General features: G+C 43.7%; 2 protein-coding genes and 1 long non-coding RNA gene across 5 annotated transcripts in view; 2 read left to right on the forward strand and 1 right to left on the reverse strand.

Annotated features, from left to right (window-relative positions):
- The first annotated feature begins 262 nt into the window (after nucleotides 1–262).
- On the forward strand, nucleotides 263–11,026 carry urb2 (URB2 ribosome biogenesis homolog). Its single transcript, XM_061276234.1, has 12 exons — nucleotides 263–415; nucleotides 641–784; nucleotides 898–1,074; nucleotides 1,254–2,287; nucleotides 2,360–2,498; nucleotides 2,565–4,917; nucleotides 4,985–5,145; nucleotides 5,393–5,503; nucleotides 6,184–6,426; nucleotides 7,323–7,419; nucleotides 8,564–8,697; nucleotides 10,167–11,026. Exons 2-12 carry the CDS (start codon nucleotides 659–661, stop codon nucleotides 10,362–10,364), a joined length of 4,773 nt encoding a protein of 1,590 aa, XP_061132218.1. The 5' UTR covers nucleotides 263–415; nucleotides 641–658; the 3' UTR covers nucleotides 10,365–11,026.
- LOC133152558 (uncharacterized) lies at nucleotides 6,474–9,320 on the reverse strand. The gene is made up of 3 exons (XR_009714147.1): nucleotides 8,907–9,320; nucleotides 8,584–8,688; nucleotides 6,474–7,035 (listed from the first exon to the last, which is right to left on the reverse strand). It is a non-coding gene; the product is annotated as an uncharacterized LOC133152558 (long non-coding RNA).
- A 433-nt stretch (nucleotides 11,027–11,459) lies between the features above and the next one.
- galnt2 (UDP-N-acetyl-alpha-D-galactosamine:polypeptide N-acetylgalactosaminyltransferase 2) overlaps nucleotides 11,460–16,978 on the forward strand; it is a 36,705-nt gene continuing 31,186 nt past the window's right edge. For 2 of the 3 annotated variants that reach the window (XM_061276236.1, XM_061276237.1), the window contains exon 1: nucleotides 11,460–11,968. In XM_061276236.1, coding sequence (XP_061132220.1) covers nucleotides 11,873–11,968 — 96 coding nt within the window. In that variant the 5' untranslated portion in view covers nucleotides 11,460–11,872. Of the gene's footprint in view, nucleotides 11,969–12,344; nucleotides 12,513–16,978 lie in introns of those variants that run through there. The other variant, XM_061276238.1, reaches the window with a different exon arrangement.

The raw sequence follows: 16,978 nt of genomic DNA on the forward strand, positions 1-16,978 counted from the left end.
ACATGAAATGAGAATATGTATGGTGCATACTAAAATCACCTTTTCAATGGTCACAGTATTTTTGCTGCCGCTAAAACCAAATGTTTTGTAAGTTTTATTCTTGATAAATTGATACATATATTTAATATGACAGCATACAGACTGTTTTGACAATACATAAGGCCTCAAACAAAAGTTATAATTGTACAAAAAAAAAAAACTTTCACGAGGACTTTAATTCCGAAAATCTAACCAAAACGTGATCCATCGTTTCCATCATCGACATTCGACTACTCTTGCCTAGTAGGTCGGGTAGAAGTTGAAAGGTCATTCAGATGTGAAAACAGGATCCACGTGTTAGTGTAAATCACAAACTCAATTGATTAATTTGCCTTAAGTGTGTGTTATTGTGATTTGTCAACGGCGACGTGGCAAGGTAAAGTTTGCTCTTTTTGCTCGCAGACAAAAAGATGACTTTGAGACTAACCGAGGTGGTCTTTAGCTTCATATGCTAGTCGACTAGCCGCCACTTAATAGCATGCGTGGATTAAGTTCTGTGTTACAAATGTTACAATTATTTTCCGTTTCCAATTAAGTGTTTAAAACGTTTAAGCCACTATGATATTGTACACAGTTTGAATATTTCCATCCTTCTGATTAGGTTTGAGAAGCAGCAAAGATGGCTGCCATCTACTCTGGTATCCATCTGAAGCTAAAGAGCTCTCAAACTCCATGGGAGGACAAGTTAAAGCTTGCACGCTTTGCCTGGATCTCCTCTCAATGCTTGCTGCCCAACAAGGAACAAGTAGGTTTCCTGGATCCAGTCATTCTTCAACTTCCCAACGTTGAAGTCCTTTAATCGATTGAAGTCCGGTTAGATTCAATTATCATGTGCTGTTTGACATTGTTCTGTTGTAGATCCTTTTGGATTGGTGCACACATGCTCTGACAGGCTGGTATATTAAAAAGGTGGAGTTCTCACAAACTGTGCTAGAAGGCCTGTGGAGTTGCCTTGATGATTTTCTCCATAGTCGGAAGCTTCACGTCGCTCTCAAGCAGGGCAAGACGGTCAGCTTGAGGCTCAACATGGCACAGGTGTGTGATTTCATTTTATTTTTTAAAATAAGTTCTGACGTATCAGACAGTTTGGACACACGGACAAAATATAATTATAGTAAATTAGTTATTTTCAGAGCAATTAAGTGAAATTGGATAATCTCCCGCTGCACTACCGAGATCTTGGCACTGTGGATGATTTTTTTTTTCTCCCCTAGCTGCTACTCAACCTCCTTGAGGAGTGTGTAAGCGCCCCCACCAGGCTGTCAGTGGGTGTGTCCACGCTGCTGAGTGTATGCCAGGGAATCCTCTCATCCTCGACTCTCTCATCTGTTTTCACCACCAAGTACGAACTCATGGTCAGTCTCTTGGTTAGACTCTGCTCCTTCGCCTGCCATCAACTTCAACAAGCTTTGCCTTCAGGATCCCATCAATTGGAATTCATTACAGACACTGTGAGCGACCTGGACTCTCAAACTGAAGTCATCCCTAACCTAGACTTAGACGAGAGTCAGAAGAAAAAGACCACTGGATCTCATTTGTTTGAGTTACTGCTTCAAGTTTTAGCATCATATTTATCAGTTCAACGGCAACAAGGCAATCCGAATAGAATTTTCACCTTGGTAACAAACCAGCTCGTCCAGCCGTTATTGGTCCTGAGACACATGCTGACATCAGCAGAGTATGCTCCTTCCCACACACATCTGAATCTCCGCCAGCATCTCTGCAGAGACTTTCGTGCCAGGATAGACTCCATCCTTCAGTTATCGCTCTTCTCCGCCGAGCAACTGGCATCCTACAAAGAGGAGCTTCTATCTTCTAAAGAGGATACTGGCAAACGTGGACCCAGTGGAACAAAAGGCCTCTTCAAGCCAGCCAATGCTTTAATTTGCAAATTAGGTTCTTGTGAGCCGCCGCTGCTTTACTCAGTCAAGTCAAACACCGTGCCGTTGTTTTTTAAATTCTTTCTGGAAAGCTACAGAAAATCTAGAACAGAAAATGAGGAAGAGCAGAGAATGCTGTGTTTTCATTACCTTGCAAAGTTGTTGCCCGCTTTGGATTTGTCCCCTTCCGATGTCCCCTGTTCGCCACAAAGTTGGAGTCTGGCTTTACTGGCTATGGAATCGCTGCTTAGCCATGCTCTGTCTGCTGATATTTATAATGTGGCGGCTGACAGAATAAGATACGCAGAGGTCCAGCTTAACTTTTACAAAAACCTCGCAGAAATTCTCTTCAATCAGGCCCAGCCTAGGTAAATCTTTCTTTTTCAAATTCTCTGTTTCAAGCAGTGATGATGCGCTTTAACATGTCTTTTGTATTTCAGCATCCCTGCATGGTATCGCTGTTTGAAAGTGCTACTGGGTCTCAATCACATGATTCTTGAACCAGACTTGGCCGAGTTGTTATCTTCAGCCTGGGTTAATGCCGACTGTATGGAAACACGGGTCCAACGGGCCAGACAGGTAAAATGATGAGCTCGTCGTCTTAATTGACTCACAAATTAGCTTTTTTTTTTCTTTCCCCAACAGATGATGCTGTGCAGTCTAGTTCAGACTTACACCAAGCTCCGCCAGCTGCCTCGCTTCTTCTCTGAGCTCCTTTCGGTGATCTGTCGGCCATCGCTCGACAACGTTCGCCCCCCTCTGCTTTGCGATAGCGTCGCCGCCACGCTCAGAACCAGCATTTTGGACACACCTCCATCGCAGGGCCTTGAGATTTGCTCCGTAGTGCTGGAGAGCATGAGAAAACACGTTTTACCTGACCTGGTAAAGGAAGACGGAGAAGCAGAGAAGATGGAAATAAATGGAGTGAATGGTGAAAAAACGGATCAGGAGCAAGAAGCTGCATCGGTGAAGCTTTTCAATCTCAGCCAGCTCCTTCACGTCGTTTTATTCAGTCTGAAGACTTTGGACGACGCCTCTCCTCTTCCCTTAGTCAGAAAAGGTCAAAGCCTGATGGAGGAGATGCAGAAGATTCTCAACGACCTGCTTCAACTGTTGCCTCCAGAAAACAAGGCTCGGAAAGCAAACGCGACTCCAGTTCAGAAAGCAAAGAAGAAAAGAAAATCAGGAAAGGACCAGGGAGAGTCTCGGAAAGCACTTAAGTCTCTGTGGGAGCTGAAAGTCCAAGAGGCGCTTCTTCTGCTCCGATACAGTTGGATCGAAGTGGACACACTCTTTCAAATCTACTGCAGCAAATACGCACCTCTCGACTCCAACGCTGCAGCCTTAACAAACATCGACAATCTCTTAAAATGCGAGATCAACTCTGTACGTCTCCATACGCACAGTCCCATCAGCTTTGTGTTTCTCAAACTACTCGCGTTGCAACAGATTAAGAAAGTTCTGTTGGACTCCGCTTTACTCAACGATCCAAGTACCTCAGAGTTCCTAAACAGGGGAGTGGAGTTTATTGTAGCCAGAGAGGAGCTCCAGTTATGTTCACAAGATGATCAGATGTGGGACGGGCAGATGAGCAGCGTGGACTCCAGCTCCCACCGTGTCGCTCACTGGTACGTTGTCACATCTAACCTCCCCTTGCTGGCCCCTTACCTGGACAGGGAAGACGTGAACTGCATCTCGGATGTTCTGGTCACGTCGTTGCTGAGTAAGGAGTCTCGCGGAAACGCAGATCAACTCTCCGTCCCCCTCGTGTCCTCGCAGCTTATCCACAGTCCCGTTTTGACCGAGTTGCCAGCGCTGTTCTCTGCCACCGTTGGTTCGCTCTTGCGTAGGATTTTGGGGGTTCTAACTGCGGCGCATACATCGAAAGTTTGTCCAATGTTTGAGAAGTACCAAAAAGGTGAAACGGAGGTTTTGTCCGCCTTAGCAAAACAGAGCATCATAGAAGATATGACGGTGTCCTCACAGTCCGGGAACGTGTTTGTGCTTTTGAGTGAGGCTCAAACCAAAGAGCTGATAGACCTGCTGTCCATCTTATCGAGCCTAAATGCAGATGGACTCAATTCTGAGGATCTGTTATCGAATTTCCTCCTCCTTGCCTTCATGCTCACATCTACCGCTTCTGATTCGGTAGATCCAGATTCCGAATATTGTTGCACGGGATTCCAAGTGAAGCTGCTCAAGATACTGGCGTGTCTTGTGGAGGGCCAAAACTTTCACGACGTTCTGAAGTTCATTCACGGCAGCACTCTGCTGCAGGCCGTTGTCTCCTCGATGCTCTGGCACAGCAAAAAAGGGCGATTCAGCTCCACCGCTAGCTCTGATTGGATGGATTTGTTGAAAGCCATGCAGGAGGTCATCGTAAATTTGGTCCACCTAATTATGGTCAGGAACAGCAGCGTACGCCTCAATCTGGACCGGATTGTCTCATTCCTTACCAGCGAGGACACCACACCAAATCGTGGAGGCTCCATCATGTCCGTTCATCTTCTACTGGCGTCCTTGGTCGCCGCCTCCAAGGCGATGACCTCTTACCTGGGAAGGAGTAAAACAATGGATCAAACTTTGACCCAGATTCTTACAAGAACCACATCCTCACTGGGATCAGTTGTGGAGTTGGTCCTGAAGGCCCAGATGGTCGGCAAGAAGCCCGGCTGCTCGCTCAGTCCCGCCTTTGTCGTGGACACGGTCACGGTCATGCTGCGGTGCGAGCTGGCCTCCTTGGCAGCCGAGGGCAACGACCGGACCACCCTGAGCCACATGACGCTCTATCAGGGTTTCTGCCAGCAGATCCTGAAAGAAATGAACTCCGCGGCCAGACCCATAGACTTTCTGGTTTCATCGTTACATTTCTTGTCAGCGTTCTACACGGCAGTGATGAAGACAGGAGAAAAAGAGGAGGAAGGAGAAGAAAAGAAAGTAAAAGTGATGGATGAGTTGTACGCTCAGATGATTCAAAATCTCCATAAACTTTTGACTGGTAAGCAATCTATGAGACCGATGAGAGTATTTATTTTTCTTGTCTTACTGACATGTCCTTTTTGTAGCTCAGTGGCTGTCTCCATCCGACACATCTGAGCTGGAGCCGGCCGTGCAGGAACTTCTGCACCACCTGCTGGAGAACAGCACTCCCTACCAGTTCAGCATGTTGCTGACAATGATCAAAGATGGCTTAGATACTCTCACGCTCAGCTCTGGAAATTACAAGGTGTGGTATTAACCTTGTTTGTCTTAAACGCTGTATGAATTCAGCAGTCTGTTTGTTATTGTGGCTGTCGTTTGCAATTTTGTCCGGCGCCATTGCACCGTTTTGAGAGTATTTTCTCGTATCTTTGATGCGGATTTATTTCAGGCATCATACAGTTGTGCAAATATAACTTGTATAGTGACAGCTGAGTGCATAATAGACCAAAATGGCAGTTCTCTCATTCTGCCCTCTATTTACTCATCTCCAGGAAGTGCTGGCTATTGTCATCATCACCAAGCTGCTCTCCTGCTGTCAGTTACCTGAGCCTTGCTCCAAAGCTCTGTGGTTGCTTGCACCACAAATTCTGTCTGCTATGGTGGTAAGCAAAATGCACAAATGCTGGAATAAACATCATTGTAGATTATAGATTTATGTAATGTATCGTGCCAAAAGGACACTTGCGTTTTCATACTCGTGTCTAGCGCAGTTAGAGGGCAAAATCAGGATTGACTGAAAGTAATGTGCGCAATCAGAGCCTTGCGAGGAGCAGAATACATTGTAAAGAGAAACTCGAGAGCTCCGTAGTAGTATGCGGGGTTTTTCCATCTGTAATCATTCACTGATGGCTTGCCGGAAGAACATGTGACTGCCATTAGGAGTGACTTGGCAGCCAAATGACAATCACGCACTCACACTCTAACGCATTGCAGTGTGCCTGGTCCATGTAATGAAGCGCCAATAGGTTTTGAATCAGGGGAGCAAGAAACAGCACTTAGGATGTGTGTAAATACAGTTATGCATAAGACTGAATTGGAAAAAAAACTATTGCGTGTACTGGGTGTGCATCTACAAAATGTTTTCAACATGCCGCTTTTTGAACGGCGTCAATATGCAATGATTTTAAGAGCCGGTCATTCAACGCACGCGTGTTATTCATGTTGTTTTCCATGCCAGCATAACTCAATTAGCGTATGCATCTCATAGCTGTTAATTAGTCGTTAATAGTTTTTTTTTGCCACATAATCGATTTGCCCCTGTAACGATCCAACTTTGTTCCAGTTCCTCGTCAGGTCATCCAGTCAGGACGTGGGCTTGACTGCAACCTTCACCATTCCTACCGTGACAGCCATGACGACGCTGCTGCGCCAGGCCCAGGGTCTAATCTCCAACCCTCATCACGTCGTCTTGGTCCTCGGAGCGCTTCAAGCGGTGCCGCTTGAACACCTGACCGCACTTGTTTACCAGTCAGCGTTCTTGGCTATTCACGAGGCACTTTTCGCGACCATCCAGTGTCATTCTCAGGTACGTAGCTTCAATTTGCAGGTGTGTAAAAATACACGATGATAAACTCAATGTTGTCACTTTTATTGTTGAGATTCCCAAACAGGAAATGATCCAATTTCACTCAATTCGGATCTTTATAAATACGTTTTTGTGACATTGATGATCTTGATGATTCAACACAAATTCATGTACAGGTATTTTGTGGCTATGGTAAGTATTTCCCTGTTTGGACCTCTTTAATAAACAGTGCAGCTGGAGGGAATTAAAGCAGGCAGTAACCTGCTAAGTCACATCAGATGTTTTTAAAGTTGAACGACTGCCTGGGGAGACTGTCAGAGAGTGTTGTGATGCAGAAAGGGAAGAAAAGGTTTGGTGATGTAAACGTGACTGCAGTCTGAGGGGGCAAGCAGGAAAACAGAGGAGGAGGATGTGACTGGACTGCACAATGCAGGTTAAGCGGAACAGAAAGTGAGCTCAAGTGGTAAGGTGTATAGGTCAGAGTGTTGAGATGTTGGAGTCCTGGCAGAAAGCAGTTGAGTTGGTGATGTCATCACCTGACGCTCAGGGCCTTGCTCAACTGCCTTGTTCAACCAAGCGTGGACTCCTTTTTTAAAGACTGCCTTACAACTGCCAAGCAGAAACGGTGGATTCAGTTTCCCAAAGCAGATGATATAATATTTTGTAAAGTAGAGCTTCCGAACATGATCACGCATCCTTGAAACCTTTAAGTATGGTTTTGCAAGCACTAATAAGTCATATGAAGCTGTAGAAGGCAGATTTGTAGCTATTTTAAAAGCTATTCTGAGCATTTTTTTTCCCATTACTCAACACTATTGCTTTTAAATTTCTTTCTATGTGCTTCTTTGTGTGACATTTTCCTATAAGCATGTTGTCCTTCCCTTGTCTGCATTCAGGTGATGCTGAATGCTACGCCATCATTCTTGAATGTCTTTTACCGTCTAGTGGCTTCCATCGTGCAGGAAGGTCGACAGAGAGGAGCCGCTGACATGGGTATGTCTTTCGTATTTTCATTCAATGAATCTGACCGCCAACTCAGACTTTTGTCTGAGCATGGATTATATTTTCATCTACTTGGGAAATTGGAGATTTCGAAGGCTTATTGCGACTCTCCTCTTTAACTCCTAACAATGGGCCTAACTTTTTTTTTTTGCAAAAGGTACGTGGACTGGTAGTATTTTTCAAAAATTCAACGACAGGTATTAAAAAAAAAAAAACATTCCACACCGTGTGTGTGTTTACAGGCTGCCAAGCTCATGGCGATTACATTATAATCCCCAACTATTATTAAAATAAAACGTGGTAGCGTTGAAGCAGAATTGTTCGTCAAAATCGAGCCAGTGTTTTTCGTGTGCGTCAATGATTCAATGAAAATGGACGGAACATAAATAAAACACATAGTAACTGAATGCATGTAAATGAAAAGTTAAATACAAAAGAACTGGACTTGTTATTTATATGCGTACCACTAGAGGGAACCAACGCACCACTTTGACAATAACTGCCTTAATGTGAAAGCACACACTATTGTGGCAATATCCTACTTGGCTGGGTTTGCCTGCAAGGCAAAGGCAGATCAAATGTGCATTTTCCAATGGAACTCTAAAGTGGCAATTTTCTGGGATGTCACTTGTATTTTTATAAAAGAAGCGCAAACACTATAAACTTCACTCTGACTAGTGTCCAAAAATCTGGTTCTCAGAGACCTAAAACCTGTTTTACACGTGATTGAAAGGCATGAGAAAAATGTGACGCCTTTCAAGAATATTACTCGAACAATATTAAGTGTCTCACTCGACCCTGGCAACACTAGCTTCGGGACATGATGATATATAACAGAAATGAAACTTAAGACACTTTGAATATATTTTAAAGGACTCAAATCACAACAAAATGCTGACAAGCCACTCTAAAGTTTCCAGCAGAACGTCTGGTGAACCAAGTAGGTTTTAGTCCTCCTGGATTCATTTTCCACAAACCCCTTATCCGCTCCTTTAATTAACCCTATTTCGCTATGACTTTTCATTTATGACTTTGCTTTGGAGACATTTGAGCTTGTTTTATAGCACTGGGGGTATATTTCTAGTTCATGTATTGACTCGCAAGGTTAATAAATCATGTCAATTTGTGTTTGCAGGTGGGGAAAGTGAAGTGTACCTGCAGTGCGCCCGGCTGGTCGAGAGGATGTACACACACATTGCTGCCATCTCCGAGAACTTCACCACGCTGTCTGTCTTCATGGTGGCTCAATACGTCACAGAACTGCAGAAGGTACACACTTGAATGTGATTTATTTTTCCTAATATTAGCATTGGAAAATAGACAGACGTCACACGCTAGTCACCGATCCAAAGCCATTCGTCATCTGTGTCAAATGTTTTTCTATGCAGCGGTGAGTGACACACACACACACACACACACACACACAAATGAGGCAGTGGTATCTCGGCTGATCCAGCGATGTCGCGCAGTTGGTTCACATTAACATTCAGCAGAGCTGTGAGATTCCGAGGCTGAGAAGAAGAGTCGAGGAAATTTTTCTGTCAGCGCTGTTTAAAATTTCCCCCAAATCCTTGCGAAAGGGGCTCAGGATTACTGTAATTCCATGTTCTGGAATCAAGCTTTTGGCTTGATGTTAGTTCAAGGACGGTGAGTCATGTCTGGCTTGCGAACATGGCTCCGCTCCACTACCAGACTGTATTTAATGTGACGCCTTCTTGACTCAGCGTTTTGCAGCCGAATTAACACATTTGGAAGAGGACGTTGGGACAGACTGCTAAATGAATGGACAGGCTGATGGAAAAGGCAGGAGGAGGGGAGGGGTCCAGTTAAATCATTAAACACTCTAATGTGTGCTGCAAATTTGACTTTTTCAAAAGCGACAACTTTATGCAAGTCAAGTGTCATTTAGCCTTGTCTAAGTGCTGATGATTTGAGACACATATGAAACTTTCCAAGAAGCAGTCTGCTATTTGACCGCAATGGACAAGCGAATCGTTTATTTAGAAGGGCAGCGTTATTTTAGAAATAGACTTAAAACTATGACTTCACACCAGCATGCAAATTGACCGAGTCGTCAAAAACAAATGAGCTCCGTCTTGAGACAGAGCCCATAATGAAGAGACAAATGGAAAAACAACTGCTTTTGAAAGCGATTTGTTTGCAGCTCATTTCTGCCAGCCCTCCAGTTAACATACACTTTTGACAAACTGTATATTGCTGTCAACGAGCAGCATTGACGTCAACGTATTGCCATTTAAAAGCTGTTGATGTGCTGCAAATGACATCCGTCATCATTATTCCCTTCCTGGCCCTTTAATGTTTTTTCTCTTTGGCGTATCGTAGACGCATTACACCTATTCATTCATTCGCCTTTCACCCGCTGGCTTTGGGTCAAGTTTTTCTGTTGTGAAAGGTATAAACTGGATATGCATGCGGCGTGCACATGCTTTATAACATACCTTGAAATATACGTTTTCTCATGATGTTAGTCTGTTTTAAAGATTATACAAGCACTTTTGCTAATGCTAACACATCATGAGAGCTCTCCTGGATGTTCAATCCAAATGGTAAAGCAATAGAGTAGGTTGCCATGACAACAGAGACTTTCTTTTCAGTACTCTGTCAGTGTACCATCTACATTTTGAAGCCGTTTTTTTCAAGGTCAAACTTAATTTACTGAGCGAAGGCTTGCCTTTGTTCAATTTCTTCGACTAGACATCGTATTCTTGTGTTTACAGGTGACTTTACGGCCAGACATCAAGCTGCATCTCACAGAGGGAATCTACCACATACTGGACTTGTGCCAGGAGAAAGATATCAAGTTCCTAACAGCAGGCTTGCAGAGCGGAGTCCGGGAGGTGTTTCATGAACTCTACAGTAGCTACAACCACTACCACAAACCCCAGATACAAGGAGAGGACAAATACACTGTTTGAAGGGTTCAGGTGACTCTGAAATTATGATAATTATGGATTATGCAGCAATTGTGTGACAGGCATCCAAGGATCTGGGTGTGTTTATTTGGACATTTTTACATATTGACTCAGATCATGTATAAAAGAGTGTTGTTGTTTTTTTTAACTTGTTCCAGGGTGCAGTAAAATTTACTGCAAATGTTCATTTGCGAGCATCTTCAATGACATCATTTTATGAGCAAGTGTTTTTTTACTGGGCAATTTCAAGTACAAGCCAAAAGAAAAAAAGATAAGCTACTTTTCTCATTTGCTAATGGAGCTGTAGCGGTGTTGAAATGAATCACAGGGACGAGTATAATCTTAGTCAACTTGATGGATCGTGTCAGAACCATAATGGCTTTTTTTCCTTTTTGTAATAACAGCCCCTTCAAGGATGCATTGATTAAAGCTGAAGCTGGAGTATTTTGTGCTGTAGTAGCACAATAAGCGTAAGCGCCAACTCCCATGCTGCCAAGCTCATCAATTTTTGGGATTCCCTGCACAATTCTGAAAATGAAACTGTTGCAGATGCAGCATTTCTGTGAATAGCTCATATTTATTCTACATCAATGCTAAACCCATTAAAGGATTTCATAGCGATGAGCTGTATGACTGAAATTACCTATTAAAAACTGATTTGGGTATATGAGATTACTTTGCGTGTGTACTGAGAAGAAAGATAACTAAACTGATAAGGTTGCAGTTGGGATTTCAGAAATGCAAACAAAAATCGTGATAAACTAGCAGAGGTGCTTATCGGTGAGCTCAGTAAAAGCAACACTGCGACATTATCAGAAAAACAACATAAAGCATGGTGGCAGGGTCATGCTTTGAGGTTTTTTTTCTGATGGAACAAAGACAAATTTGAAGTAATTGCAGTCAATTCTCAATTTTCCGTCAACAGTCAGTAAGGCAAAATGGCAAAATATTAAAAACGGCTGTTTTTTTGGGGATAAATTCCCATTCCACAAATGGAATATTATTGACAATACCTTTTTTTAGTTTAGTGGAGGAGTATAAAATATTAATTGCTGCCAACGTGTCTCTAGCACCCCTAGCGGACTTCCAGAGTAAAGCAGTCCGCCTGTAGCACACACGCTTGCACACATCATCTCACCTCGCCCGCTCGCTCGCTGCTGCTGCAAGAGCTGCAACTGGAAACGCGCACTATATTATAATTTTCTACAAGAATCTCCTTTGCTTTCCAACTTTATCACCATACGCCCCCCTTAACCTGCTCGCAGCACAGAGTCCTCGACGTTATCCGACCTTTGATTGGATTAGAGCGGGTTAGCCTTTGCCCTCTAACCCCCGTTGCTGAATTTTGGCTAGCTGCTTTCTGCTCCCTCCCCGGAGGACTGAGGACCCGTGGACCGAGCGGCGCAGCGACTTGCGCGGACACTACACACCGTGACGAGCCCCCACCGCCGCCACCAGTGAAGCCGGAGCCGAGCCACCGAGCACTCGGTAGGCAGACGAGACGAGGAGCCATGCGGAGGAAATCGAGGATATTGTTATGTTTTGCGGTGCTTTGGGTGCTGGGGATAGCCTACTACTTCTACTCGGGGACGGCGTTGGGGCGAAAGGTAAGACTCTTGTTTTTGATCGATCCATTTTCCTCCGTGGGACAAAGCGGCGAGAGAACGCCGTTACCGGGGGCTCCTCTGCCCGCTTCGGGCGCTCGCTTATGGCCGCGCCGGTGATGTGTTAAACGAATGGAAGGCCCCGTTAGTTTAGATTTTCAGCTTTAAGTTGATTATAATTGCAAGGGGTGTCATTGTTGCATGACTAGCCGGTGGACTTGCACCGGTTGTTGTCCCGTCGCAGCGGGAGTGAGGCACGGTCGGCACCGGACGACGTGTCGACCCGGGCCGGTGTCGTGATGGGAGGCTGCCGGCCTGGTTTAACAGGGCAGGCCGGTTGGGCTTCGCCCGTGGAGTGGAGAACGTGAGGACATGAAGAGAGAGCAGGAAGTGAAGTGGGACTGAATGTGACCGAAGTGGATTTATTTTCTCTATTGCTGTGATTTACAGATCTCTTCGCCCCTTGTGCACCGTGAAGAGCTTTTTACAAACCTTTGGCTTTTATATTCAGCAAATGGTCGCCCGATTTTGTTTTTGCACCCAAAATGTAAAAATCACATCGACACCGTTGATACTATTGCTTTAACATTGTTTCCACTCGAGCGAGAATTTAGTATTGAGTTTCTGAGCTGCAATTTCTTGGAAAATAACTTTGGTCAATTTGTCAAAGTCTGCTTTGTTGTCAATTTCTGCTTTGTTGTCAATTATTTTACATGGCAAGACACAAAGAAATCGAAATTACGTTATATGGTGATATTTGGGAATGCTGTTTTGGGTCAAAGTGATCTTGTTGCATTTTCCCATCTGAATTTAGCAGCCAATCTCAGGGATGTTGGCACATTATATTTAAGTTAAGGACCACATCTTCCATTTGCATCTTCTTGATTCCATGCATCGTGTAATGGGCGACTTGGACAGACTTCTCTACACAGGAACTTGGGTTAAGTTGCCAGTCAGTGACGTGTGAGTCAATATTTGTCTTCAGGTTCGACATTAAACCTATTTAGATGGTGGGGCCACCATGAGACCTGCCAGAACTATCATGCAGGACCATGATATATGCCTTCTGGATTGACTGGCAACCAGTCCAGGGTTTAGTCTGTGATAGGCTCGAGTTCCCTGTTCAAATGTTGTGAAACGTACATGAAACGTTATAAAATGTTGCCAAACTTTTTGCTACTGTCCAATGTGTTTTTGAATAAACATGGGAATTAGAGAACATTTTTCAAAATCAGTTTGATTATTAACCAAATTGTTAGTTGCAGCTCTGAAGGATTGGGAAATTTGGAGATACCCTCATTTACAGCAGTCCAACGTAACCCCTCAAAATCTCCAAATTGTTTTGTGACCCTAATCGCTCGGTGTCATCCACCCTCACGCACATGAACAGGTGGATGATGTCATCCCACATCCTAATCTGCTCATTAGGGGCAATTAAAGGTTTTGTATTTGAACCAGTAACTGACTGTTACTGGGTGACTTGGATGGGTCACTTTTACCACCAATGCAAAACCTCTTCTATCCCAGAATGTATCACTTGCATGTCATCCCACCTGATGACACCTCCTCTTTGACCTCAGTTTGAATGTTGGCCCCCTTTTATTTTGAAATAATTTGTCGTCTCATTTTTGTACAGCACAAAAAACGGCATTTTTATATCTACTGTGGTGTGCTTTGTGTCCAGTCAACCCATATTGTAAATGAAAGGTAAACATCCTTCAGGTATCCTTGTGTGGCACTCCGCATGGGTTGTTGTAGCCACAGCGCTACATTTGTGTGTGTGAGAACATCCACCTGCTTCTTGTCTGGTCATATCAGCTTCTGTGTGTTTGCATGGCTCCAGTCAACCATCATAGCCCTTTTACTTTCCCATTAGGTTGATAGCCGTGCGTACATGCGTGTTTCATGCTTGTTTGGGAGTTCAAAGTGGCAGCAATGTCTTGTTCAGGTGGATTTGGAATTCCGAGGCAGGGTTATAATAATAATAATAATAATAATCATGATAATAATATGGACGTGGTCATTTCATGCTAAAGTGCCATTCTTGTTTGTAACCAAATAGTTTTCTGTAAGGCTTTGTAACACAGAAGTATTTCTTTGTGTGTCTTGCTTGGCATGTGAAGAAATCGACAATAAAGCAGACTTTGATCATTAGAAATGTGCTGTTTCTATAGCATTGCTGCTTTGGTTGTTTATTACATACTGATAGCATACTAATGATTGGATGCCTTCCAATGTTGTCCTTTCTTTTTTTTCTGTTGCATTGTGTCCCGCTGCTACATCATCACGCTATTTATGTGGCCGCCGAGTCTGTCTCCATCGTGCCTTCGCAGCCTGCACGGAAACACAAGCCAGATCAGTGTTTACCATTCCAAACTATGCCGTGATGGGCTTCTGTAACACGTGATGAAAACTTGGCGTCTGGCAGTGTTAGTATTGGTCATCTGTGGACCACAGTGCTAACTTGATTATTGGCTTTTTTATCGTCAGTGAGGAGGATCGATCTGTCTTTTACGGAATTGAAATAACAGCAGTTGTTGAAATGACACGTACAAGGTTTTAGGTCGGCCGTCCATAATTGGAACTAAAACTATCCATAATTCGGCGATATTCTGTCACGAGACAGCTCGCAGAACCACAACTTGGTTTTATGAATATTAGATCGCTTCATACGAAAGCCATTCTCGTTAATGATCTCATCACAGAACATAATCTAAACGCTTTTGGTCTCTGCGAGACCTGGTTAAAACCTAATGAACTGATGCCGCTTAATGAGGCCTCGCCTCCAAATTTTGTGAGCTCGCATGTGGCGCGTCCTCGAAAAAAGGGTGGGGGTGTCGCCCTCATCTCGAATTCCGAGCTTAGTTTTAGGCCTCGTTCGATCAACGTATTTAAAACATTTGAGGTTCTCATTGTCCGATCCACCGCTTTACCGTCATTTTATCTTGTTGTTATTTACCGTCCACCCGGGGCTTACTCTGGCTTCCTGGATGAATTTTCAGAATTTGTGGCTGATCTCGTAACCAATGCGGATAATATAATTATCATGGGCGATTTCAACATCCACATGAATTTACCGTCAGAGCCACTTACTTCGGCGTTTCAGACTTTAACTGATACCTTTGGTTTTACGCAAGCTGTACAGGCAGCAACGCATAAGAATGGAAATACCATAGATCTGGTATTATCCCGAGGACTTGCAACCTCAAATATAGCAGTACTGCCATACACTACTGTTTTGTCTGATCATTACTTAATAAAGTTTGAAATTATAGTTCCTTGTCAAAGACAAGAGAGCAATCAGCATTATAGGAGCCGTCATTTCAACTCTATGACTGCAACTGCGCTATCTGAAATACTGTCGCCGGCAACCACTAATTTTCTCACATACGCCGACTCTATTGATAATCTTACGAATGAATTCAATGCGACATTGTTAAATGCCATTGACTCTGTGGCGCCGTTACGTCTGAAAACTCGCCGTAGAGTGCCTACTCCATGGTTCACAGATGAAACGCGTACGCTTAAGCAATTATGTAGAAAGCATGAGCGCAGATGGCGTCTAACCAAACTTGAGGTTTTCCATCAGGCATGGCAGGATAGCCTCCTGAAATATAAAGATGCGCTTATCTTAGCAAAAACTCGATATTTTTCGCAAGTTATTAATCTCAATAAAAACAATCCGAAACACCTATTTGATACAGTGGCAAAGCTGACTCTGCGCCAGCCGACCTCCGATAGTTCCTTCCACTCAGCTGACGAGTTCATGAAATTTTTTGCTCAAAAGATTGAATCCATTAGGGATGAGATCAAGAATAGCATTCCAATCGCTCGGTCGAGCACGCCGTTTACCAACGCTGATGATCATGCAACAACCCTCTCAACTTTTAAAAGCGTGTCTCTTGAAAGGCTTACACAAATTGTTAGTGCGGCTAAACAAACAACATGTTTACTCGACCCTCTTCCAGCCAAACTACTTAAAGAATTATTTCAAATTTTAGGACCGTCCGTCTTAAATATAATCAATCTGTCTGTCTCCTCTGGGATAGTGCCAACAGCCTTTAAAACCGCTATCATTAAACCGTTACTTAAGCGACCAAATCTTGACCCGGACTGTCTCAGTAATTATAGGCCAGTTTCAAACCTCCCATTCATAGCAAAACTTCTTGAAAAAGTAGTAGCGCAGCAGCTTATTGATTACATGGTCGCCAATAATCGATACGACACTTTTCAGTCTGGTTTTAGAGCTAATCATTCCACTGAGACAGCACTTGCGAAAGTGACTAATGATCTCCTCGTAGCTATGGATTCAAACATTTCGTCTGTACTGTTACTACTCGATCTTAGTGCTGCCTTCGACACTGTAGACTTCGATATTTTATTAGGGCGTCTTAAAAGTTGTGTTGGTATTTCAGGGTCAGCACTAGGCTGGTTCCATTCCTATCTATCAAACAGGACGCACCGAGTGGTCCATGGCAATGCGTCCTCGGAGCTCTATAATGTTACATGTGGTGTCCCACAGGGATCGGTTCTCGGACCAATTCTTTTTAATATTTATATGATTCCGCTTGGGGACATAATACGTAAATATAATATTAGTTTTCAATGCTATGCGGATGACACCCAATTATATATGCCGTTATCGATGACAGATCCGCGGGATTGTTGTAATCTTGAGAAGTGCCTTGCGGAGATCAAGCAATGGATGTCTCTCAACTTCCTTCGTCTTAACCCAGATAAAACTGAGATGTTGATAATTGGTCCAGCTCGTTATCAACACTTATTCAAGGAAACCGCTATAACTATAGATAACCGTACTATCACTCAAAGCGATACTGTAACTAATCTCGGGGTAATATTTGACCAAACTCTCTCCTTTCAAAAGCACATTAAGAATATAACCAGAATTGCGTTTTTTCACCTTCGTAATATTGCAAAGATTCGTCCGATCCTTTCGACCGGTGATGCGGAAACTATTATACATGCGTTCGTCACGTCGCGCCTGGACTACTG

This window comes from Syngnathus typhle, linkage group LG4 (genome assembly GCF_033458585.1).
Source record: "Syngnathus typhle isolate RoL2023-S1 ecotype Sweden linkage group LG4, RoL_Styp_1.0, whole genome shotgun sequence".
Classification (NCBI taxonomy): domain Eukaryota; kingdom Metazoa; phylum Chordata; class Actinopteri; order Syngnathiformes; family Syngnathidae; genus Syngnathus; species Syngnathus typhle.